We start from the raw sequence: 26,979 nt of genomic DNA, 5'->3' as shown, positions 1-26,979 counted from the left end.
CTCAATAATTAAATGCATTTTTGTTTTTATTTAACATTTCATTTATTTTAAATCTTTTTAAATTGTATACTCAACAAGAAAGCCATTGAAGTTGTTAAAGTAGACTCTTCTGCAGTTTTTATTTAATAATCTGCGAGTTGTGGATGTTATTTTGATTAACTTAAAATTAGATCTGTATCACTTCAAACTTTTCAAAGAAGTGTGCAATTTTTTTAGTATTAGCAAATCGTTTGAAATCGTTTTTGAGATCATGCTGAAATTAGGATAAGTCTTTTTAAAAGGTCTTATAATAACTTTATTTTAGCTTTGTACAAATGCCAGAATACCAGAAAAGACACAATTATAGCTTATTTTTCCAAATTGTATTTTCTATTTGAATTTTGTCTTAACAATTCCATTATTTATTTTTCTGTTGCAAGAGGAGTTCTTAATAATTTAGACTACAAAAGAATATAAGCATATATAATCAAATGTCCCAGATAATGATAATTTTTTCCTTTGTCACAGTTTTTTAAATAGTCTATACCTTAACATAATGCAAAAGTATGCATAAAAGACTGAAATTCTTTATTGGCATTTTTGTGTTATTACATTGTTTAAAAATGCAAAATCATTTTTCACTGTAAATTCGAATGTTTTAATATTCATTATATATTTTCATGGTTTCTGATGTTTATTTAGACATATTTTATATGTGGAATGTATTCCTTTTGTTCTCAAAAATAAAGATTTTATATTTGGAAATTAAAGGTAAAATTGTGTCAATGATTGAAACTTATGACAGTTTATCTCAAACTAGCGTTGCTGCGCGAAAGAAATAGTTTTGGAAATACCGCTTAAAATTTGAAATAGCCATCTTATTTAGTTAGGAATGGTAGAAAGAGTGATATTTATTTTATTGTCAACAATGATTACATTCATTGAAATTGAATGATAGATACAAGTGGAACATAAATACTATTTATTCATTTTTTTGACTTTATTATTCAAGTTCTTTAGGGTGGACAATATTTTTTGTATTTCCGTCTTCAGCGAAAACAAATTTTCCTGAGCATCCAATATACAACTATCCATGTGAAAAACATGGATTTTCTAGGTTCAATCTGCACACTTGAAGTGATTGACCTTGCGCTTATTGTTGGTCATCGAAAATGCTAGTCTAATCAGGAACTGCTGTCGTTTGAAATCAAAAGGCATGCCAGTGGGAATAATGGGAATGCGTGGAATGAGCACATGATCATTATTCGACATTCCGTTAAGAATAGTTGTCTCGATTTTTGCCGCATCTTGGTCTTCTTATTCTGAAGGGCGTGATCGGGTAGCAGCACATAAACATTGTCTTTCGATTCATGTCGCATGTTGATCTTCAGATTTTGAAGCACGTGATTTGCTTATTTCTGCGTGCTGCGCTGGTAGATCTTCTAAGTGACGAACGTTTGGGATGCATATTTTTTGACAAAGCAATTAACACGATATAGCTTGTATAACCGAAATATCGTTTGCCTGATTCACTGAATAAATAGAAAAGCTACTGTTTGCACTGGAGCATTTCCATGATAAATAATTTAAATTGATCGGCATCGATAATAATTCTATTTTGTATGTGTGAGATGAACGTTGAATAACGTGCAGTTCGCTGCAGCCAAAATATTGTGCCCGCTGAATGACAACATCCTGTATAGATGCATATTCATTAACGAAAAGAAAATAGTTGGCGCTTGCACTAAATATTTCATTTCACTCACATTGATTGGCATTGATGATAATAATTTTATTTTGTTTGATATATGTGGGATTAACTCCAAATGACATGTATTGTTAGCCGTTTACTGATTTTTTTGTAAATTTTGCGTTAAGAATAAATGCTAATAATTTTGCTATGCCTATAGCATTCGCGCAAGTGCAAGCGATAAGTTGGCGAAGTTTTATAGCAATCGGATGAATGGTACGATAGCGCATAAAATACGAACAAATATTCATTCATTTTCATATATTAGATCTAAAATCAGTCATATCTCGATTGCAAATAGAATTGAATTATTAAATTTTAATTAACACGAAGGTATTGTCAAATTTGTGCGTATTCCTTGTTACAATTAATAGGAAGATAAATAGAAAATTTGAGGAAATATTGATGAATATTCTTTTGCTTTCTGAATTATAATGTAAATTAGGAACAAAAGCTTTTAGACCAGATTCTGTTGCATTGTTTTCAGTTATTTTAGGCTGTTCAGATGACTGTTTGAGTTATGTCATCTGAAAACTCTTAATGGAAAACAATTCAAAATAACTCGCAAATGGTTTATCATTAGGATCAGATTAAAATTTCATTGTTTATACTGTATATTGCATGCTATATTTTAAGATTTACCAAAACATTTGAAGCTAAAGAAAATTAATAAGCTTTTTTTCTAAATTTATTATGCCGCTAAAAAGAAATCAGTTTCAAAATGTCTAGATGCATTTTATACATGTATGACACCATGAAAGATTTGATCCATCTGAAATATGATTGTGATGCTTAAACAAAGTCTTGTACTTGTGATAGTATCATTTTTTTAATAAAATTTAAAGGTGATTATTGGAATGTTTAAATAATATAACCTTTTTTTTTTTTTTTTTTTTAGTTGTTCTCTATGCTATCACTGCTGTATATTTTGCTGGTGTGATGGTTCGATTGATGTTGACTCTTACGCCAGTAGTATGTGTTTTAAGTGCCATCGCATTTTCTCAGCTTGTAGAATTATATCTACAAGATGATGAATGTCCCAAAACTTCATTAACCCCATCTGATAGTGATTCTGAAGAAAGTGATGGCACTGATAAAAAGGGAAATAAAAATCTGTATGATAAGGTATTGTATATATTATCTTCTACTAAATTATCAGTTATTAATAAGCTATTCATTTAAAATTTTTGGGAAATGTTATAACATTGAAAGCTGTTTTCTGTACTCATGCAATATCATTTTCTTAAGCTTTTGGAACTATGCAAATTTCTGGCCTCTGAGTTAATAATTAAAAATTTTGGAAGGACATAAATTAATTCATATGAGCATATGGTAGAAAAAGTATTTAATTTCATCTATTTTTCTTCTGTCTTCACTTTGAGAGAGTTTTTTATTAATTTTGAATGACATCCATAAATAAAATATTATGACTGTTATATCAATATGTCATGTCAAAAAGACTCGCACCAAAACAAAATTTTGATGTTAGAGAGCCATTAGAGTTATCTGGCAATTTGTGACAAAGTTTAATAATCAGATTAAAAAATTTGAGATTAGATGGAGCTAACATATACAAGTGTTTTGCATGAACAAAATGATTTAGCAAATATAATGTGTATCATTTTGATATAACATGATTATTTTGAAGGTATGTTGTGTAAATATTCCCATAAAAGTAATTGATTCTTTGTATTTTTCATATTCACATTTGTTAAATATTGTATTATTTGTGATGATTTATCGAAATACTTAAATAATTTGTGAGAGTTAATCAGAAATGGTTTATTTCCAAAGTTTATGGCCCATAATTTCGTTTTCTTTTTGGTATATTAACATTTAACTTTATAGAGATTATTTAATCAGAAATATTAAACTTTTATGAATTACTAGCCGCCTTTGGCGACCAGCCGGTTCGCCAATCTTAATGTTTGTTAAAATTTTAATAATTAAATATTTTATGCAATTCCTACTTTAATAACTTCTTCATCAAATTATTTTAAAACTTCAAATTTTGATAGTCATATAATTTACTCCTAATATTATAAAGGCCTTCAGTCATAAGGTAATATGTATCTTTATAAGTTTCTGTTAGCTCCCGTAGAATTTATGCTTTAAATTAAAGTGGAAAGGATGAATCGGCATTTAATATAATATTTTTTACTGAAATAAAGCATTTTTTTTGTAATATGATTACTGAAAACAGAGTCCTGAGCGTTTAAACTTTATGGGCACTAAAGAATATTTTTCTTAATTTATGTAATATCTCAAGAATTTGTCAACAAAATTTTCTCAGATTCATCATGAGCAGATCGATTAATTAACAATGTTTAGTTTTAAATGCATCAAACACTAAGAAAATAAACGGAATCGTTTAAAATAATCGGTTGAAAACAGGTTAAAATAAACTATTTAAAAAACGATATACTTAAAACTATAAGCATATACAAATATATATAATTAACATAAGTACAATTTAATTACAAAAGCACGCAACTCACCTAAAAATAATTTAAATCAAGTCTGAATCCGCTGTCAACAATCAGAACACAATGCGCATGCGTGAATTTTCAACGCCAGTTACGGTAACGCAAATGCGTGAATTTTTCTACGCCAGTTGGGGTAACGCTATGCAGATTAGAAATTTTTTATTTCCTTTATTCTGTTTTATTTTAATTCAAAAGTACTTCAGAATGAATCTGAAAGATCGATTAATGAATAATGTTTAATTTTAAATGCATCAAACATTAAGAAAATAAACAGAATCGTTAGAAATAATCGGCCGAGAAATGTTAGCCCTAGCCTCATTAGTGTTGGGGAAAAAAAGGGGAAAAAAAAAAAACAAGCCTTACTCATTTGGTGGTGTTGAAAACGAAGAGTTTTTTGGCGGGAAAGTTAGTTTTTAATTAATAACTAAAATTCTAATTAAAAATTCAAAAAAGGGACCCCAGGTGCACATTCCCGACCTCCAAGGTATACATGAACCAAATTTGGTAGCTGTAGGTCAAACGGTCTGGCCTGTAGAGCGCCAACACACGCGCGCGCACACGCACACGCACACACGCGCGCACACACACACACACACACACACACAAATGAATTTTTGATGCTGTGTTATTCTGCTTTTCAAATATATTACTATGCTTCATTTTTTAAGATTCAGTTAAAATTATTTATTCTAGCAGAAAAATATGATTATCTTAACCTTATTTTTTTACTAATTTGAAACATAACCTGAATCTGAATTCAAGGATGTAAATGTTTTCTTAATTTGCGAAAGAAACCATTCGTGCATTTTTAAGCTTTTATATCCCTTTTATAGCAAAAGTTCTGCCTCCTTTAGTTGTATGTATCATAATATAATAATTGAGGATGCTCTGCTGATACTATAATGAAATTAAGAATAAAAGCCTTTGATTTGTCTTCTACTATATTTCATATCGTCACTCTTGAACAGGGAGATTTTGTTCTTGTCACTACAAATTAAACTACCCCTATGTTAGCTGTTCATTAAAGCATATGTTTTTGGTCTATTTAATCTTTGTTTGACAGATAAAAATTGCATTTTTCATGGACTTATCAGTAGATCAAATTAGATTCATACAGTTCACACCTAATATACATTCCACACAATTTTTTAAAACATTTCATTTTCTTCCAAATGAATTTTTCTGTCACCGAAGCATAGTCTCTCGATTTTTTTAAACATCATTTCATGTTGTGATGTTTTTCCTGCCAGTGTTAATTTACTACGATTGAATCTATTAACTTATCTAAAATAACACATAATATACAAATCTTAAAATTTGTAAAAATAGTGTTATACAGTGGACGCCACTTAATGTGATCAGTTAATGCTATTTTCTTTAGATTATCAAATTCCTCTGCCCCTGAAATGACGTTTTCAAATAATCAAATATTCGTTTAGTGTTTACATCGCTTCATGTTATCAGTTTTGAAAATGACGAATCAATTATCTACTTCAGTGTACGTAAAGGATTGACATTCGTGGAATTTCTTGTTCCACTTGTAAGGTAACATCTGGGAGTTCATCTTACCATTTGATGGATTCACATTTTTTGTTTTGTTTGGAATAGATCAGTGTAGATTGATTTAAAGGGACTGCTAAGCTGCCAGATCTGACATGAAATCGGTTGAACAGCCATAAACTGCTACCACCTACGATTGAATTACGATCGCAAAAATGGATTTAAAAAGAAACTGATTTGAATTTTAAAAACAAAATTGAAATTTTTTAATAGGCACAAGAACTTATCTAAAAGTATTCAATACAATGCCGCAGGCTACAGCAATAAACTGTTAAAGGCTCTTTGTAAAAATTTGAAAAATCGTGAACTTGTTTGGAGAACGATCAAATAATAAACATTGATGATTCCGTTGGAACATATATGTTGAAGAAAACTCTTTATCGTTCGCCAGAACAAGTAAAGCACTTGATATTTTGAAAACCGACGTGTAACATCGTTCAACAAATTTTAAAAATCAATACAAATGCAAACAATATATAAGTGAATTGTTAAAGAATAAATGTCTATTAGCAACAATTGAATTCAGTTTTTGGAAAAAATTATAGACAGCCTGGAGGTGTTTTCCCCCCTTCTCCTTTGATATGGTAAAAATACTTTTACCTAATTCAGTTATTATTCGGTTAATGACACCAGAATTCTTTTATCCTGAAGTGATTACATCAAGCGGCATCTACTTTGTTTTCTTCAATATTGAATCAATATAAAATGTCAAAAAGAAAGTATTATATTATACAGTATTTTTCATGATATTTTGGAATGTTATACAATGCTCTATAATTTTATACAGTACTAGAAGAAGTTATACAGTATTGAGTGTTTAAAATTTTTCTATTGGAGAAAAGGAAATATTTAAGCTACTTATATTCGTACAGTATCCCTTAACAAGTGTCCCAATTGCTCGAATTATTTCTCTTGTCATACTATTTGCCTTGAGTTTCGAACTCGGGCCTCTTGGCTAGTTAACTGGAATCTTATCTGGACAAGCGAGGCTTGGAGTAAGTGAGAGTGATTACGGTAACAAAGTGTGGTTTATTGTGTTTTATTCGATACGAAGTTTCAGGCGATTTCTGTTTTTAATCGTGAATAGCTTTTTTAATTAGTCGTTTTTTAACAATTTCTAATTGATTATTTAATTTAAAGAGGAAGTGATTTTTGTTCTTAATGATTATTTGGTATTGGAATAAAAAAAGAAAGCCAAGTTTAAACGTGATTGTTTTTAAATGTTTGAGACTTATTTTTTCTAAATCATTCATTGTTTTTTTTTTGGGGGGGGGGAGGGGTGATATAATTTATAAACAGATATTCAACACAATAAGTGAAATAGTTATCTGTAAAATGCTGATAAATTTCTTGATAGTGTTCCAGAACGTATAATTGTCTGAGGGTGAAAATAATAATTTGGGATGAGGATTAATTTTATTCCCTCTTTCAGTTTATTTTGAGATGCCTTGTAGTATTGAGCGTCAGGTCCACTGGGTTGTCACACCACCTGTAGAACCTGAAAAACTCAGGAAATTTAAAAATCGTCTTAAAAACCGGAAAAATGCAGGGAAATTTGAAAATTTTCTTGAAAAGCGGGAAACTAAAGGGAATCTTAAGTTTTTTAGTTATTTTTTCCCTTCTAAAAAATGCCGATCTCTAAAGATTGCAAGAATAAACATCGTGGTCATAGCTTCCAAAAACTGAAATACCATTCGCGATTGTATAATACCGAAACTCTTTTTTTTATTCTCCCCCCCCCCTTTTTTTTTCTGTATAGATCAGTCCAGTTTCGATTTGCGGGACAGTTATTCTTTTTCTATGAGATTCCAGAATTGCAGCTAATTGACATGCGCTAGACTTCTGTAATTGCGTGAAAGAATAGAATACATTTCTCTGGCGAGAACATTGAAATCTGTGGAGGCTGCGCGGAGGTGTTTAGTCTATTTTACTTGAGTTATTGATTAATTTCTGTATTTGAGAATCTGTGAGCTAATTCGAAGTAAATAGAGATTTTTTTAAACAATGAGCTGCTCAAAATGCGCATTTAAAATGAATTGGACGGATAAAAAAAATCCAACCTGATTTTGCTACATGGGTTCAAGAAATTCCACAAAATCCATCTGTTGCATACTGTTCTCTTTGTAAGAAGATAATAAGCCTAAGTAATATAGGAAAACATGCACTTGCTACTCATGCCGAAAAAGGAAAACATACAGGACTTGCCAGCCAGTTACAAAGAGTCATCATTGATGTTGGATAAAACTTGTTGCATCACTTTAAAACTTGTTGCGTCCTTTAATGCATGAAATGATATCGGAAATATTTTCACATGTGCTCACTTGAAAGTGAAATAGCTAAAAAAAAAAAAAAAAAAAAAAAAAAATGTACGTTTGGCAGTGCAAAAATGTCGTACCTTATTTGTTAAGGATAAGCTCTATGGAACTGTTGGCTGAAAAAATCTAGAAGTTGCAGAAATGGATGCCCAAATGCATAAAGTGACGAAAATAAATAATTAAAATAAAGTAATCTTGCTTTTTAATGTTTTTGTTATGGTTGAGTAATCATTAATGATTTGTATCATGATAACAAAATTGTTTTGTATTTTATTTCCCCCGAGTCCTTAATTTTGTGTAACTTGCAGTTAAAGATCATGAGCGGTAATGTATCCCCCCCTTTAATATATAAATTTTTTATTGTTAAATTCTAGATAAAGAAAAAAAATTTCTTTTTATTTATTATGTAATTATAAACCAGGAATGGGCAAACTTTTTTCGATCACGGACCATAAATCGGGGGGAAAAAAGTTTGGTGGGCCAAGATAAATTTTCTTAAAATTTTAAAAATAATATAAAAGTATTATAGTTTAAATATATGTTAATGAGATGAATGAAAGTGCGATTTCATTTTTAAAAGTTACTTATATTGAGGTTCGAAGTAAGATGCAGTTATTCTAAGGAGCGAGGCTAAATGCTCATCTGTCAGTCTACTTCTGAAATAATTCTTTCTAAGATTCATAGTTGAAAACATTTGTTCGCATATATAAGATGAAGCAAACATAGCACTGATTTCTGGGCTTGAGATATTAAATTTGGGAAACTTACTTTCGATAATGATTTGTAAAACTCTAACTTTTGTATATTTAGAAACAACTGCTTGAAATGATTGTTAAATTGCAACTCAATTAATTCAAGCTGCAATTCACTGCTTCAACTCACTCTTCACAATTTATGTTGAAAGGCATGGCAAAAAGATCCAATTTTGTTTGAATGGCACTGAAATCTTGAAATCTGCGTTCGAACCCCCAAGTGCAATTTTTTCAAGCCATCTTCATAATTCTTAGCTTCTGTTCATTTACTGAAGATATTGAATTTAACCTCGGGAAATGAGACAAATCGTTCTTAACTAACTGCCCAGCAAACAGATTTTTAGTTTAATAGCTTTGAGATGGACCCAGATATCGTTGATAAATTGATTTTTCTCTTGCATCTTGACATTCAAGTTGCTCATATGACAAAGATCTATGAAAAATGCAAAGTCCGAAAGCCATTCTGTATCTTCTAACATTTCGCACTCCGCAGAACACTGTTTCTCATGGAAGAAAGGCACAATGTCTTCTTTCAGCTTCCAAACTCGCTCGAAAACACATCCTGCACTAAGTCATCTTACTTTCATGTAATACAGTACATCAGAATATTAAGATTGCACGTACTGAAGAAAATTTCGAAATTTCCTGTGAGTAAGCCCACAAGATTGAATAATATTTACAAGATTCATGACTGCATCAAGCACGGGTTTCATATTCAATGCAGATTTACATAGAGAATCTCGATGTATAATACGATGTAGAAAAACATTGTTCCCGGAAAAGTTTTGATTAATGAGTCCAAGAAATCCAGATTTTTTTTTTCCTGTCATATTTGGTACTCCATCGGTCGTAATGTTATATATATTTGTTATAGACACTTTCAAAGTTAAAAGCCCTTCCTGAAATTCACGAAAAATATGACTTCCCTTTTAATAACGCATGCACGTCAGTTCCTCGGTAATTTCAAAGTTCTCATCAACACCTCTTATAAATAATAGTAATTGAGCAGTATCATTTATATCTGTGCTTTCATCCATAGCTATGGAGCACAATTTAAACTGGCCAATCTTTGACTCTAATTGTGATGTCAAATTTTTATCGATGACTTCGATTCTAGAAGTCGCCGTTTTTCGAGATGAGCTTACAGTCTCCGAATTATTTTACTTGTCTGGACATAGAATATCACAAATTTGGAGCATGCATTGTTTAACAAACTCCCCATCACTGAGAGCTTTATTATTTTTAGCAATATTGTTTGCTACAATGTAACCTGCATGTGTAGCTGCTTCTTGGATATTGCTGCTTCCCTTATTGAAAATTTTTTGTCGGCCTGATAATTTTTTACAAAGACTTTCTGCATTTTGTTTAATTCATATTCGGGCATTGCTTCGTAATTTAAATTCTTATGCTTAGATGTAAACTGATGGGAAATGTTATATTCTTTGAAGACTGCTACAGCTTCATTGCAGATGAGACACTTTGATTAATCTATCTTTTACAACTGTAAAAAATATTTCGAGGTCCATTCATCATTAAAAGCACGGCATTCGGAATCAACTTTGCATTTTTAGTAGCCATTTTGGGGTTGAAATATTTTTCGAATAACCCAAACAAGCACTAGCTACGCTATACTTTTAATAATTTCACCACTATTCACAATGATGCTGTATGTCCGCAATCTTTCCATACGCAATGAATAATATTAGAACTCGCATCAAAGGAAAAAGCCGTTGGCTGGAGCTTAAAATGCGCACATTTGAGGTCTAATTCACCTATATTGGATTCCCATATGTCTGATCCCCCGAGAAAGAGATAACGTTTGTTGGCACCAATCTACAGCTATTGCCATCAAAGAACTTCCTCTTTTAACACTTTACCGATTGAAAGATGTCTGTGCTTGCTATTTCTGTCGATTTATGTTTTGTAGAACAAAAGTAGAGAAAGTAAAAAGACCAGCAGTCCTTTGAAGAAAAGGAATAAAAAAAAAACTAATATTTAATTAAAGTAGAAAAGGAGAACAATATATAATATATAAATATACATTTCTTTTAATTTGCCTCGGACCGGCAAGATTAAAATTATATCCGCGGGCCGGATAGAACCTTCCGTAGTTTGCCCATCCCTGTTATAAACCTTTTAATTTACTATTATTTCAGATAATGTTAAATTGTTGCTTCCTTTCCTTGCTTTTTCCATTCCTTAAAACCATATTGCTTTATAACAAACACGAGTGCTATTCGCGCATTTCCTCTTGTCTTGAATATACGTATAGGGGAAACACATGGATTTTTTTTTCCAGATTTCAGTGGCAACCCTTCAGTAGCTTCGCCATTGTTGGAATCTCATGAAAGCACAGTAACCTTGCGCTTCCTTACAGGTCTAATTTCACTGTAGGTAGAATTATTAAAATCGTTTTCGTTATCGTCAAAACAGTCATTCCATCGTCGGTCTCTCTAGGAATATCTGATAAACTATCGTTAAATATTTCCGAAAGTGTATCGATATCGTTGGTTTCCTTTTTTCTGAGAGAGGGCATTTTTAAATGTAGCAGGAACTTGAAGACGAAGTCTATTCGATTGATTAAAATACAATGTAACTGCAATGCTGTATGGGTTCGAAATTATATAGTTTTTCGTAGATTGACCTGCATGGTTTTCATTAATGAGATTGTTTCATTCGATGTGAACAAGATATAGTGTGTTGACATCTGAGATCTATAACAGATGGCGCGTGAAACTACTATTCGATGTTTTTCAATAAGATTTTGATCACGGTTCTTTTACACAGCACACTTATTGCACATGTACAAATAACTATATGAAATTAGATATGACGAATAAAGAAACACAGCATTTACTTTTCAGTGTCATAAGCACCTAGCTACATCTTCAAAGGCTAGCTGGAAGAAGGGAAAGTGCTTATAATGAAGGAAGTGGGGAACATAATCACATAGATATTCATTTACACAAAGATATTTTAGAAAAATAGTTCCCTCACCTCGTTTAAATATATTTTGTGTATGCTATTCTTGTCTTGTTCATTGGTTTTTTTTAACTTCGATAATAACCAACTTTATTGCATTACAATTTCAATTGAATCATTTTTACAGTGATCTATCATCTCATGGTATTTTCTTCAAAATTAAGATTTTTATAATTTTAGCCTCTGTATATACATTGGTATATACTTTTTAGTGAAGCTTATGTGTAAAATACTGAAAAATTTTTTATATGCTGTGAAGATTGATTTTTGATAAAATTTGCATATACTCGTTAATTATTATAGAAAAAAATGCTTGGACATAAAACAATTCGTATTAAATAAAAATTTGAAGCAAAGTTTTAGCAAATAGTATCAGAACAAATTAAATCACTTATTATGTAGTTGATGTATATGTCACACAGACTTTTTTTCCTAATCCTAAAAATTCTTGAAATTTTAGATACTTCTATGTCATAAATTTCTTTCATTTACATGATTCTGAACATTGTATTATATGTACCATATCACTTTTTTTTTTTTTGTATATTTGGAGTGAATTTTGAAATTTCTGCTTTATTAAGATTTGTATAATGTTTAACTATTAAGAATCTTTAAAAGATTTGTCATAACTTATGAATTATACATTTTTATCCTGTATATCATTAACCATTAAGTATAAACTTGCAGATACAGAAACGTATTACTGGATTATATATATAAATCTAGCAAAAAAAAAAAAAAAAAGTCTTTTAAGCATATTGGTATACATTGATTTCTAAACGATTAAAACCAATATCGGAATGGTAAATGCATCACATTTATGAAGTTTAAATTAAAGAAAACTTCAGGTGAAAAAATACTTGGATAGTAATCAGTCTATTATGCACTATTGTATATTTCTAATTTTCTTTAAATTTTGTTGTTAATAATTTTCTATGGACACAAAGGATACTAAAGCCTGGAACATTTGTCGTTTTTTTTTTTAATATTTAAAAAGTGGCAGTTTTTATCTTGGTATAGCTTTTAAAATTTTCGGCAGTGTGTAAATTATGAAAGTGCTTAGGTTATATTTCAAAATTATTATTAACGGTGACTAGTTTTTATTGCTTAATGCCTTGTAAGTTTTTTTTCCCTATAATAATTCTTGTAAATATTTTTAGATAATTAATGGCTTATAAAATTTTATACTTTCAGAAATCAATTAGTTAAATTTTCGATTTCCTTTTTTTTATTTCTTCATATGCTTACATGAATTATCTTCATAGATTTTTATATTTATTTTAGGCTGGAAAGATACGAAAAATTAAAACTGACCAGTCAAGAGATAATCATGGCTTAGGAGCTAATATACGTAGTATTGTGATATTAGTAGTCATAATGATTCTTATGATGTTTGCCGTCCACTGTACTTGGGTTACAAGTAATGCCTATTCTAGTCCCAGTATTGTTTTAGCCAGCTACAGTTCAGACGGGTTTGTATATTTTCAAATATTTCAGTCTCTATAATATGTAATATACTAACAAGCCTTCTCAATATAGGAATTATTTTTAAAGCAAAAGTAGCAGTAGTTTTTCCTGCTAATTCTATGTAGTTAAATGATAAATTTTCAGTTTAAATGATGATCAACTATGTATCTCTTTGAATCTGTTTGTTTACTGTGTGTAAAACAGCTTTCTTATAGTATTTATTTGGTGTGTAACTTTAATTAAAGGTCTCGTTTAATACTGGATGATTTTCGTGAAGCCTATTACTGGCTTTCACAAAATACAGCACAAGATGCAAGAATAATGTCCTGGTGGGATTATGGTTACCAGATAGCAGGAATGGCCAATCGCACAACGTTAGTGGATAATAACACGTGGAATAACAGTCATATTGCTCTAGTAAGTTTTATATTATCTTGTTGCTTTCTTAAGTTTTTATTTTCCATTTTAACTTATACAAAGTTGGTTCAAATTCTTTGATTTAGAAACTTTTGGTTTTGATGCCAGGAAATATTTATAAAATTTTTTGGAAACTAGATAGTGAGTGTATAAAGTTGATTAGTTTTGTTTCAAATTTGATGCTTATGAGTAAGGTGTTTTTTTTAAATGATTTTTGTTAAAATTGAACTAAAAAAGTTTGACATACTTTCTAGATTATTAATAGCATTTGAATATAAATTGGTCAAGTGTTTTTAAAAAAATTGAATGAGTTGTTATTGTGCTGTGCTAAATCTTTTAGTTCCTCTTTGTTTGTTGATAAGGTTCTTTTTGTATAGAACTTACACTGGACAAATTTTAGAATCTTAGAAATTGCCTTTCAAAACAATCTTATCTCTTAATTATGGGTTGCGAATGCAAAATGAAATTATTGATGCTGTTTTTATTTTGTAGTGAATGAGCTTGATTAAGTGCAGATCTGCACAATAAAGATAACCACATCAATAACAATGGGAGGGCAGGATTTTGAAAATTCAGTTTGAGGTTGCACTCTGTTCATTTGTGGTATATTTTTAGGATGTTAACCAATTTATGAAAATTCCATAGACATTCAATTCCGAGGAAAAAAAAAGCATAAGGATTATCTGTATAGCTTATATACTTGTAAGTTACTGCTGTTGATCAGCGACGAAGTTGAATGGACTAGAAGTAGTCTACTCGCTTATCAGTTGTGTGATCAGGACTTATTTTGTATGCAGTTTATTTTTCAAAGTGTTCAACAAAAATTATTTTTATACAGAAAATAGCTGCTCATTCATGTTATTTGAATTCAGTTAAAAAATTATGAATGCAACTTTAATGATATATATTATTTTGTACTTTTTACCATATATTAATACCATACATATACTCTTTTTTAACTGTATTTTTGTGCTGCAAAGGAGAGTTATTTACTTTTGTAATTCTCTACAAAATATTAGAAAACTAATTCAAATGTTTCATCCAGCAACTACACTAACTTGTCATGAAAGTATTCGAATATAGTTCTTATTTAAAAAACTGAATTTAAAGAGTAGATAAAGGGAAATTACTTTCTTTCAAACTTAAGTTATTTAGTTTTAGTACAAAAACAAAGGTCATACACTGGAAAGCATTTTCGTAAATGTGACGAATAGAATTTGATTAAGAAACATAGAACATGCCTTATGAGATCCCTGTGTATCGATCTTTCAAAATATTCCTATAGAAGTGGCTAAAATTATAGTTTGTGTAGATATACATATGCAATAGGCGTCTCAAAGCCACGTTTTCTCCTTCATCACTGTGACAACGATGAGGTAAACAGTAGCTTTCATTGGTTCTCCCCTCCCCTACATGGCCATTAAGGAGTTAATTCGTTTTCATAATGTTGTGCTAAAATGTCTATTTTTTAAGCTCTGCTGTTATGAATAGTCCTGACGTTCAGATGACAGTCAAAAGTAGTTGTCTATAATGTGTTCAATTATTTAAGAGTTGGCATCTTCTAAACCGAATTCTAAGGTAAAGGAATTGTTTTTACAGATGCAGAAAGTAACTTCCAAAATGTCTGGTGTTTCCCACACTGTATAATGAATTTCCACAGAGGCTGATATGACAGCAGTTGTTGAAGTTTTAAATAATATTCCAGTTTTCGAATCGTCCAAGAAAAGATTCCTGAACGATACCTCTTACAGACTTGGATGATTTTTACAAAAGGTTCGGACATCAAACTGCGCAGAATTTTATTACTGGTGTGAATACCCAACAGTTGTAAAACTAAGTTTGATTAATATGGAAAATTGATTTTTCTGAATGCACAAAATCGTCGTCGGTATTTTTGAAAAGTTGGGATTGATTAAAAATTGTTTTAAAAATTGGGATGTTTTAAGGATGTTTTTTTCTTTACAAATGTCCCAATAAAAAATAGTCTTTAAAACTTCTTTCGGAAAAAAAACAACGTACTGTTTATCAATGTAAAAAAATTTAATGCACTAAGAACGAAGCGCTGTAAGTTCGGTTTCTAAAAATTAGGTTGCAATGTATAGAAATCTGAGAAGCCGTCTAAAAGATGAAGGGGAAAAAAAAAGTATTGAAATATTGTTGTATTTCAATTTTGAATACTTGTCACCTTTTAAATGTTTATTTCAGGTTGGTAAAGCGATGGCATCTAATGAAAGTGCTGCATATGAAATAATGAAATCTTTAGATGTTGATTATGTTCTAGTAATTTTTGGTGGTGTGATAGGATATTCAGGTGATGACATAAATAAATTTTTGTGGATGGTGAGGATAGCAGAAGGAGAACATCCTAGGGACATTAAAGTATGTACTTTTTTAATTCGTTTTTATCTTAATAATATATAAAAAATGCTTATTTATTGTTTAAACTATTACTTTCTAGGAAACTGATTACTACACAAGCAGAGGAGAATTTAGAGTTGATGACCATGGATCACCTACTTTGTTAAATTGTTTAATGTACAAGCTAAGCTATTATCGTTTTGGAGAATTACAGGTATTACAAATGAATCTTGAATTTTTTTATTGTATGTAGTAACCTATAAATAATTTAAGCAGTCTGCTTACTTGCACTTTTGTAATAGTTGCCATCTCATTAATTATCTGTAGTAAAACATTGCATTTTTAAAGAATATTTCTATGTTTTCATAGCTCTGATGAAATATTGTCCTGTTTTTGCTTGATATTTTTACATGCTATAATTACAATTACACTATGCAGAAATGACACTGACTGGGCTTAAAAATGGCTTTTGTATGTCGATCACATGTAAAATAAGTTTGGTGGTCTCAGTTAAATATATTATAAGAGTAGGGAGATTTCTTTGTTCAGTTTTGAGAATATATGCCAGAAATATATTTATTTTTATAAATGCTAATGAGTACTGGAATTGGGATGCTTATGGTATATTGTAGAAAACATTAGATAGTGCAGTATTTCTTTTTAAAAGCTTATATTTTTACTCCATGACCTTTTCTGGGTTAATTTTTGGTTTCAAATGAATGCGATATCTTTTAGATAAGTAATTTTTGTAAAGTATTTTGAGAATGTATTTGATTATGGAGAAAATTAAATATGGATAAATATTTCTTGGTGGAAAATACTGTCTTAACTTCAAAATAAGATTTTTAATTCTGTTTTGTGTTTCCAATAAGCCATCATTCAGAATATGCAAACCTTCTATTCAAATGAAATGGAATGTGACTTGTAAATTTTTAAATGAGATAAAATTTTATTGTTGCTTCAGGAACTGATGTAACAACTTCATATTACCTTGCAAGTTTTTTAGATTGCAGCATTTAATAATGAAATTGCTAAAATGTTTTTCAGTTGGATTTCCGCACGCCAGCTGGATTTGATCGAACGAGGAGCATGGAAATAGGAAATAAGAATTTTGAATTGGAGCATTTGGAAGAGGCATATACTACAGAGCATTGGCTCGTGAGGATTTATAGTGTGAAGAAAGACAACAACCGACCACGCATTCCATATAACCAAAGAAAAATCAAATCCTCTAATATATATATTTCCAAGAAGGTAATATTTATACATAACATCGATAACTATGCCCTTTATCTTCATTTGTATGATTTTTATCAGAAAATATTTGAACACAGTAATGCTTTTACTGAATAAGAAAAGTTCTTATGTATTTGTTTTAACGAATTCCGAGTTTTTTACAATGTGAAATCGAAATTCTATTTTGTGTATGCATATGAGGCAAATATGTCAAACTGTTTTATGTTTTTTCTATATTCAATGATATCGGCAGCTACTTTGTATTTTTAACATCGCAAATTATATATCGCTTTGTATTTTTAGGTTTCTTTATATTGGAAATCTTGGTTGAGAATTATAAGCATGAGTACTTTTCATTTAGAGTTTGTACCTAAATTTTATTTTGCTTTTAGTATGAAATAAATTGCCCACTTCAAAGAAGGGCATAATTTGATCTAGAACAATTAGGAAAATTTAGTGAAATTGAAACCTTATGACAACTTAATTTTATATGTTCTCATGGGCGTTATTATAAGCCAGAGACTTCTTGCTATACATAATTATGCAGTAATCTTGAAGCTTGCTTGCTTCAATATGTGTGATGGTAAATTTAAGTATGTATTTGATTCTAGTAATTATACTTTGATTTTCTCTTGTTCCATTCGTAGTTCCTTTTACTTTATTGTATATCAAAAAATAATTTTTTAGGATGGATAGTGGAATGATATAAATGTGTGCTGTTATTTTAACGAAAAATTGCACGAATAGATAGACATCTGAATTTTTCTTCCATTTATTGGCTAAACAAATCTACACCATTTAAAGAAAGTCGAATAATAAAGGTTTTAGTAGCTGGCTGTTTTGTTCCCTGCTCAAAGGCCAAATCTTAAACAATAAATAATTAGCATGAAAGAAATTGCCCTTTCTTATTCCTGAGTTTTTAAAAGGTTTTATGTAAGCTGTACGTGTAAAATATTACAACTTGAAATCAGGTCACTTTCATTCCCCTTATATTTAATATGAAATTTATTAAAGCTCAGAAGAATTATTTGAATTGGGGAAATCTAATTGCAAGTTTGATTATCCCGAAACGCTGCTTAATGATAATCAGTGATCATGTAAGGAATTCTACTAAATAGTGTGTTAACTACAGATCGAAGAAGTTAATGGAAATTTCATTGCTTGCTGAATGTCGAATTCAAAACTGAGGTATGAAGGGATAGGACAAACACTTTTGTAGTTTAATTTCTTTAAGAAAGCATACTGAAGTATTCTCATATTTAGTTTCATACTTAATACTTTCAAATTTCAGCTTATTTATTGTATAATTTTTGTTGGATTTAACTTATGAAAATCTATTTTTTACTATGGCATACATGCTTAAGTTACATGTTATTGCATCAATTTCATATTTCTTTTTTAAATATTTCTAGACTTCAAAACGAAAGAAGGGAGCCATCAAAAATCGCCCTGTAGTTGTGAAAGGAAAGAGAACGAGTCGAAATTCGAAGAAATAAAATGTGTGGAATATGTAATTGCCTCTGTGTTTGGGGTAATTATAATTCATCAGTGCCTCATGACTGATAAACATACATATATTCAATGAGCATAAAATTCCATTTGTATAAACGGACCATGAAGCTGTTTTATATATCAAAGCAAACTGCAAGGTGCTGTACATGTGCTCACACCTATAACATCTAAATATCTGACACCGAAGCTTGGCGATAGAAATGTGAATATACAAAAGATTTATGAACATTGTATTTGTAAAGCTGTTTTGTTTGAACATGTTCCTAATTCTTTATACTATTTGTAATTCAGTTTAGACACTTCCTTAAAAATTATGGCTTTAAATTAAGTATTATGCTTGCAAATTCCAAAAGTAAGAATTCAAAATTAAATGTTTTAAAACCAAATGTATTTTAGAAATATCTAATCAAAATCTGTAACAACGAATTCTTACACCAAATGTAAATTATCTTGTAACCAAATACTAAAATTTTATTGTATTTATTTGCACAGTTTAAATAAAATTTAAAATTTTCTATTTTTGTGTTAATGTTTCATTTACTTTTAACTATTGTGGAAAATATGATTACAAAAGCTGACTTCTTTTAAATTCTATTTGTTGGACCCGCTTAGTTTTATCATCTTCCAAAGAGATGTTTTTGCTATCTTGAGAGAAGCATGCTGTTGCTGATACCATGTAGCAAAATTGAGACGTGCCTGGTAATTCGATGGTTCCAGGGCGGGCCTGAACTTTCTGCGCCTGGTAGGGATGTATTCCTCCGTCTCGCTGTACTCACCACACCATATTACGGGAAATCCGAACGGTTTGGGATACTGCTCGCTTGCTAGATTCAGGGCGTTCGCTGATAGGAATGTGGCGACTTTCAATTTGAAAAATCGATCCCCCCTCCTTGATAATCAGTTTTTCAAAACATCGATTTATCAATACCATGACGATGGATCAGGGTTCACGATGAATCGTAATGCAATTGATCGATACTCACAATTTTCGTATAGTGCTTACTTTTGTTGTTCATTTGTTTTTTTCTTTTATGCATAAATTGTTTTAATTAGAAAAATACTGCCACATTCTATTACATAAAAATACTTGCTTCAAGCATGTCATTTTGGATAAAATTGTTTTCTATTCCCTGAGCTGAAATGCCACCAACAAATTTCTATTCAAATATAATAAAAGAATTATGTATCTTTTATTTCCAAATATATTTACAATCCAAGCAAAGTTTTTTATGCTTTATTTATTTTAAACATTCGAAATATCTTTCAAAAAATGTAAGAGCAGTTTTATAATAATTTTTAATGCCTTTATAAATTACGTTTAAAAATCACACAAACTACCTGAATACCAAATATATCTGTACGAAAACATATGCTAAATATTTAATTTTAAATACATTTTATAGCATTTATCCAATTACTTAATATTTAAATTGGACTGTAATATATTAAGATTGTCATTAAACGTACATTAATTTAAATCTGAAATTCAGAGCAGATAGGTTAACTTGAATGTTGCCATTATTTTCCAAGCTTTTTTTTTTTTTTTTTGATTCTCTCTTTGCGAGTATTTACAAGTCTGAATTTGAAAATATTACTTACCTATATACATTTTAAAGCACAAAACTAAATTTGTTATAAAATTCGTTTAATTGAAAGTCCTGCTTTTATAAAACTCTTTTTGATCTAATGATTTTTTGAATCTCCGAAAAAAAACTTAATTACTATAATAAATTTAATATATTTCTGTCACAATTTTTTGCATCCTGGCAATGTTGCTTTAGACAGCCAAGGGCACAAAGCCGCAACCCCGTATTTAAATATTCTTATTAAACAAACTTGAAATTAAAATGCCACTTCTTTTGGAAAGAAATACATGTATTGCATCTTACTTCAAGATAATACGCTATTAACAACTAAATATAACTGAGACTGGAGGAGCGATTGAAGAAAGCTTTGCTCAAAATTAGTATAACATAACTTCAGCAGAAATTGAAAAAATGAAATTTTCAGTAGCGCATTGGAGTTTAAAAAAAAATGAATATATATGTATGAAGCTATATATGATTCATACAACCTGGAAAAAAAACTTCTACAGCCTTTGAAATCTTTGAGATTCGCCCTATAATAATGCACTTAAGGAGACTAGTATCAGCGTTTTTAATGATATACAGAATTATAATGCGAAAGCGTAATCATCAGCCATAAAATCCTTTTTACATTTGTAACATATATTATGCACTTGTCCTAACATGAGATTTTTTTGTATAAATGATAACAAATGTTAAATGAAACTTTATGTAAATGCCTTTTAATTATCCCTTCCTCACCGCCTTAAAGGGCACAATAGACAATGGGAAAGAAATCAAAACCTTCTAAAGTGTTGACCATTAGTGGTTCTTCGAAATTCCAGCTCCATTCAATGTTAATTTGAATGCTCGATCGGTCTTGATCGAATTTCCAATGATTATCGAATTTTCGATTATTTCAAGTTTTTGATAATGAACGAATTTTCATGACTATCAAGAATCAGTTTTGTATATCAGTAGAAAGTATTTTGGTATTTTTAAAACTTTTGAATCCGCATGCTTTTTATAGCATGTGCTTTTATATTTTCAAAAATGTATAATTTTTCTAATTTTATATCTTTAAAAACTGCTTTTTGTTCAATATTATATTTTAGAATATTTTATTTTGTATTTAAATTTAAGATTATTTTTAATGGTAAAGCGGTTCACCTTCATTTCATAGCTATGTAAATTTTGGTACTCATTGAACTTGATCGATTTCTCAGTGCTGATCGGACTTCTGATACTTATCGAATTTTCGATAATGATTCAATTTTCATGACTATCGAGAATTAGTCCTCGCAATATTTTACGACTGAATTTCAAAGCATTCTTTTGTATATTAGTAAGTTTTCTTTTTAATCCCCATGTTTTTCTGTAGTACGCTCTTTTATATTTCTAAAAATGCATAATTTTTTAAAATTTTATATCTCTAAAAGAATGCTCTTTTCCAATTTCATAATATATTTTGTATTTAAGATAAATTACTTTTAATGGATAAATGTTTATTATTCCGATTTGTATCAGTTTATATGATTGGAATATATGTGGCACTTTTTTCAAATTTTCAAGCAATTTAAAAAAAGCCTGCTTTCTTTTCTTGCCTTTTCTATTTATATACTATTTTTTTTTAATTTTTAAATAAACAGTATTTTGAATATACTTAAAAAATCCTATATTTTTTTTATTGACTTAAAAACAGAAAAATAATTTCGCAGTTTTTGATGCGAGAACTTTTCAACAACCTGCATCAGGGACGTGTCTTGTTGGAAAAAGCTCTCAGTACAATCTTCGAGCTTTCCTTGCCTTGCCGTCTGCAGAAATGCATCTCGGCCTTCTCCTTATTTGAGTACGCATCAATCTCATCGGTGATCCATAGAACGAATGGAACTGTCGTATCCATAGCGCTACTCCAGAACAGTGATGGTAAGCTCTGGGTTGGGCAAATTCGCTGGAGTGGATGAAGTCTGGGTCTAGAGTGAGATCTTGGCAGTTCTGTTGGTGTTGAAGGAGCTTCCGTGGCTTCTAGGGTGGTGATGTTTTTCTTCCGGAGATACTTCTTGCCTTGGCGTGGGAAGGTTGGGGTAATGAACGACTTTAAGTTTTTTTGACCAATGGAAGATCGCTGTATGGCTCATGGGGAACTTTGATTACGATATTGTGATAGATATGGGGAATTTTATGAGTGATTTTATAAAAATTTTAATTTAACAATTATGGTTCGGGATGAAAGGATTGATTTGAGAGTTTTTAGTATTAGGTTAAATTTCCTTTCATTAGAGAAGGATTAATCTGGGTCTTTTGATAAATTTCTATATATATTTTCTGGAATGCTTTTGATGAAATCTTTTATTGAGGGGATATTAAGGGCTCGTCTTATATCGTCGTTTCTCATTATCCATCTCGCTTTTGTTATTTGTCTAGGGATTACATATTGGCACTTGTCTATGATATTTATGTTGGATTTTGTTGCGTATGCCCATACTGGGCAAGCATACATTAGGACAGGCTTATTTATACAGCCATGCTAAGACAACTTATTTTCCATAGTTATTTCTGAATTCCGAGCAATTAGGGGATATAATTTACGGGTGTTATCTCGGAATTTTTGTTTAACATGGTTAAGATGGGAATTGCAAGTTAATGTTTTGTCTAATATTACACCGAGGTATTAGCTTCCTGAGACCATGGAATTTCAGCTTTATTAATTTTATTCAGGTTTTGGGTAGTTTTCTTTGTGAAAAGAACTTCTGTTTTTGAGGCATTTATTGCGAATTTCCACTTTGAGAACCATCATTCTAGTTCTTGGATGTGTTTGTTTAATGCGCGAGTGATGAATTTTATGTTTCTGTTTTTGGCCAGTATAGCTATGTGATCTGCGAAAATGCAGACTTTGGTGTTATATTTCTATAAGGTGGGGGATAGTTTAGCTCCTTGTGGTACACTTGCTTTTATGAAGCGAAGTTTGGCGAATATGGTGTTAATGCATGCTGTTAAATTTCTGTTAAAAAGGAAGGAAGCAATTAATTTTACGTGAGAGAAAAGTATTATAAAAGATTAATTTAAAGATGAGTCCTTCCAGCCACACTTTATCGAATGTTTTTCTTGAAGATTGAGGAAAACCACTCCCATTTTTTCTCTATTTACGAAACCTGAGGTGACATATTCAAATACTCTAAGGAGTTGGTGGTTGGTAGATAATTTGGGTTTAAAGCCGATTTGCATGGGGATTACAATGTTATTACTGCACAAGTGGTTATTAAGTTTTTGTAGGATAAAGTGTTTGGTTATTTTGCTGAAATTTAGAAGGAGTGACAATGGTCTATAGCGATCAGTAGGATCTTTTCCAGGCTTTAAAATAGGGATCACGGCAGCAGTTTTCCAAGTTGAGGGGAAGTGTTTAAATTTAAAAAAGAGTGCGATTATTAAGTAAAGTTTGAATTTGGTGGCGAGTGCGAGATTTTTAATAATTTTATTAGATACACCGTCTATCCCTGGGGTTCTTTTTTGCATTTATTTAAGTACTAGAAGAATTCTATAGGGGTTGGTGGCTCTATTCCAGAATTGATCGGTGTATTTAAAAAATTTTCTAGAGTGTTGTTTACTTTGTTTTCTGCATGTGATGTCATGCATGCTATTTATTGTGAATTTTCCTGGTGCAGAATTTTAGATTAGAGAGAGTTATGTATTGTTTGCTGTTTAAAAAAAATTGAGTGGTTTTAAACTGTGTCGCAAAGTTTCTTTTTCAAAATGAACTATACAACGAATTTTAATAGTAGCATTAGTAAAACAAAGCCTTAAACAGAACATATTTCAAATATTTTAGATAATTACATTTTTACATTTCAAATTTTGAAGTTTATGAATTTGTGATAAAAACAAAGCAAATACTTATTAGTTTTCCTGTGAATTAAATATTTTACTAGCCTTTTTATTCTTTACAAAATATTTTCTTGCGGTTTAACTTTTCTGAAATTTCTGGGAGAGTCAGGATAAAGAAGAAGCTCCTTTTTCAAGTTAAACAACTTTTCAGTTTTCATAAGGAGTGTTTAATCAAAATTAGAAACTTTTTATTAGAGCTAGTGATATCAAATCATTTCAAGTTTGTGGAAGCAAGCAACGGAGAATTGCTTTTTTTTTTGTTTAGCACCAGTTCACAAAATTCTCGGAAATTGATATCAAATTATAACTAATCAATTTATAGAAAACGCAAGCAAAATATTTGGCATTATATCAAAGCCTAAATATTATCGAATGTAATTTTTTCATAAGACTTTTCTAAGTCACTCTTTGGATTAAATGAAAAACTGCGTGCACTGGAATATAGATTAACTATTTTTACGCTTCTTTTTAAAAGTACTTGTTTCCAAGGAAAAATAATAAATATACAAAAACAACCTTAAAACAACGGTGTTAATATGGTACTACGTACTGATATTGAGTTACTATATAAACTTTGATCGAAAAGAATGATCTTTCATTCATGAACCCCTGTGCAGCCTCAAAACGTACATTTCCATTATTTAATATCAATGCGGTAAAGAAAGACATATTTTTTCACTTTTTCAAGTGTTTTGCAACGGCATAAAAATTTCGAGAACTTTTCAGGAAAAATTTCCTGTAAAAAATGTCCAAAAAGAAGAACCAACTTTGAATGGAGATGATGATAAAAAAAAAAAAAATGTGTACTTAACATTGTACTAGCTATAGTGATGAAAAGGTTGCAATTGTTCTTTCAAAGTTCATAAAAGAAGATAATTTTATACTAAGCATGATATTTTAGTGTTTATATAGGGGTCCCAAAATAAAAATCCCTATTTTTCATGGCAAAAAGCCTGTCATCGTTTTAATCTTTAAGATTCTCTTTAAAAAAACTCGTATCACCAAATTCCTTGAAAAGTGGAAACACACACACACACACACACACACACACACACACACACACACACACACACACACACACACACACACACACACACACATATATTATATATATATATAAACAATATAGTTAGAAATTCCATTCTGCGGGTTTTGGATGTAGAGAAGCCGAATAAGAAATTTGATGTCAGCTTTTTGGCCTGATGGTATTTTTATATTCACCAATAGCGAGTTATTTTTCAAAATCACTTTGCATTTTTTAAAATCCAAAACTGTCCTAACCTAAGTAGTGGAGATATCCATTTCATCAATTTGCCAAAGGGCTTAAAAAAACTTAAAATAACTACAATATTATTCAAGAAAGCCTTCAGTTGCCATAGTTTCATAAATGAGTTGCTTTGGTCAAGCAACATTGTAAACAAAGAGGAGGATAAATAATACAAATTTTACGCATTTTTTTTCAAGCATGAAATGTAATATAGGTATTTCGTTTTATATATATAATATAATATAAAATATACTACATGAGATGTTTCTTGTGAGCAAGCCCATTTTTTTTTGACTAAAATAAATAAATGTTCACGTTGATAATAGGTGTAAATGGAATGTTAAATGGTGAAAGCAAGGAGAAAAATATCGATGCTTCTGTTTCCTTGAAGAAAAGGATATAAAAATATAGCATGCAACTTCTTAAATATGCAACTCATACCAAACGGCTCATACTCAAGTGGCTGAAGGTGTTTCAATATTCGAGGATCAATGAAATGGATCTAATTGGAAAATGAATGAAATGAAATGGATCTAGTATTTGCAGATGTCAAACATATAAAAATCATTAAGCCGAGCTCTCGATTTTTTCAGGCAGTATTTCAGTGTATATTTCTGTTAGAAGTTAGTTTTGCTTTGTGTTAAGTGAAGTTCCCTGGTTAAATTATAGTATTGTTACTATATCTACTCAAATCTCGAAAAATGAGTTTCTCTTTCGGTTAAAAGCAGCAGAACTGAAATGAAATGAAAGCTTTTTGATAGCTAAATTATTTGGATTCCGAAACAATTTTCGCTATGCAAGATTTTTTTATTTCAGTTGAAGCATTAGTATATTTCGAGAAATTAAATGCATTTCTTAAAATGGTATCTAAAGTAAAATAGACTTCCTAAAAGTTTAGCTATGATTTTGTAATTTTTTTTCTCATATACGAAGGATAGATGAAGTATAGAAATCATGAAAAGATTCGAACTCGAGATGCTGACAAATCTCCACGTTTGAGACCTCGCTGAGTAAAAAAACATTTTTGGCATTATATCTGTCTGTGAACAGGTTATCTCAAAAAGCTCTTTTAGCTAGATGGATGGAATTTGGTATATGAACATACGATGAAATTTGTATTTTGTATCAAATTTTGAACGAAATCCATTTTTAAAAATTCTGTCTTACTGTTCAAGGGAACTACAAAGCGCAAACAGCTAGATAGAAAAAATTGAGTTCACAGGTTTTGCATCTAAAAAATATTAAAAGTTTAAAGCATCTAAAATATATAAAATATATACTTATCGAAATTTGAATCAAATTTGTCAAATGGTTGACCGTCTTTCGACTTGTATACTTTATTGTGCGTGTAAGCGCAATAATTCGTAAAAACAATGAAGTAAATCAAGAATTTCGGTATATTACTTTGTGACTACAACTGTAATTCCGTGACAAAATTTGGTGTCAATCGC

At 30.3% G+C, this 26,979-nt stretch overlaps 1 protein-coding gene across 1 annotated transcript in view; it reads left to right on the top strand.

The window, feature by feature from the left end:
- LOC129960388 (dolichyl-diphosphooligosaccharide--protein glycosyltransferase subunit STT3B-like) overlaps positions 1-19,331 on the top strand; it is a 49,168-nt gene extending 29,837 nt beyond the window's left edge. Inside the window, exons 11-17 of the mRNA XM_056073808.1 lie at positions 2,628-2,854; positions 13,109-13,296; positions 13,537-13,708; positions 15,914-16,087; positions 16,167-16,280; positions 17,114-17,320; positions 18,715-19,331. Coding sequence (XP_055929783.1) covers positions 2,628-2,854; positions 13,109-13,296; positions 13,537-13,708; positions 15,914-16,087; positions 16,167-16,280; positions 17,114-17,320; positions 18,715-18,798 — 1,166 coding nt within the window. The 3' untranslated portion in view covers positions 18,799-19,331. The remainder of the gene's footprint in view (positions 1-2,627; positions 2,855-13,108; positions 13,297-13,536; positions 13,709-15,913; positions 16,088-16,166; positions 16,281-17,113; positions 17,321-18,714) is intronic.
- The last annotated feature ends 7,648 nt before the right edge of the window (positions 19,332-26,979 follow it).

This window comes from Argiope bruennichi, chromosome X2, assembly GCF_947563725.1.
Source record: "Argiope bruennichi chromosome X2, qqArgBrue1.1, whole genome shotgun sequence".
NCBI lineage: Eukaryota > Metazoa > Arthropoda > Arachnida > Araneae > Araneidae > Argiope > Argiope bruennichi.
The sequence above is the reverse complement of the archived record's forward strand: the minus strand, read 5'-3'. Positions and strand labels throughout refer to the sequence as shown.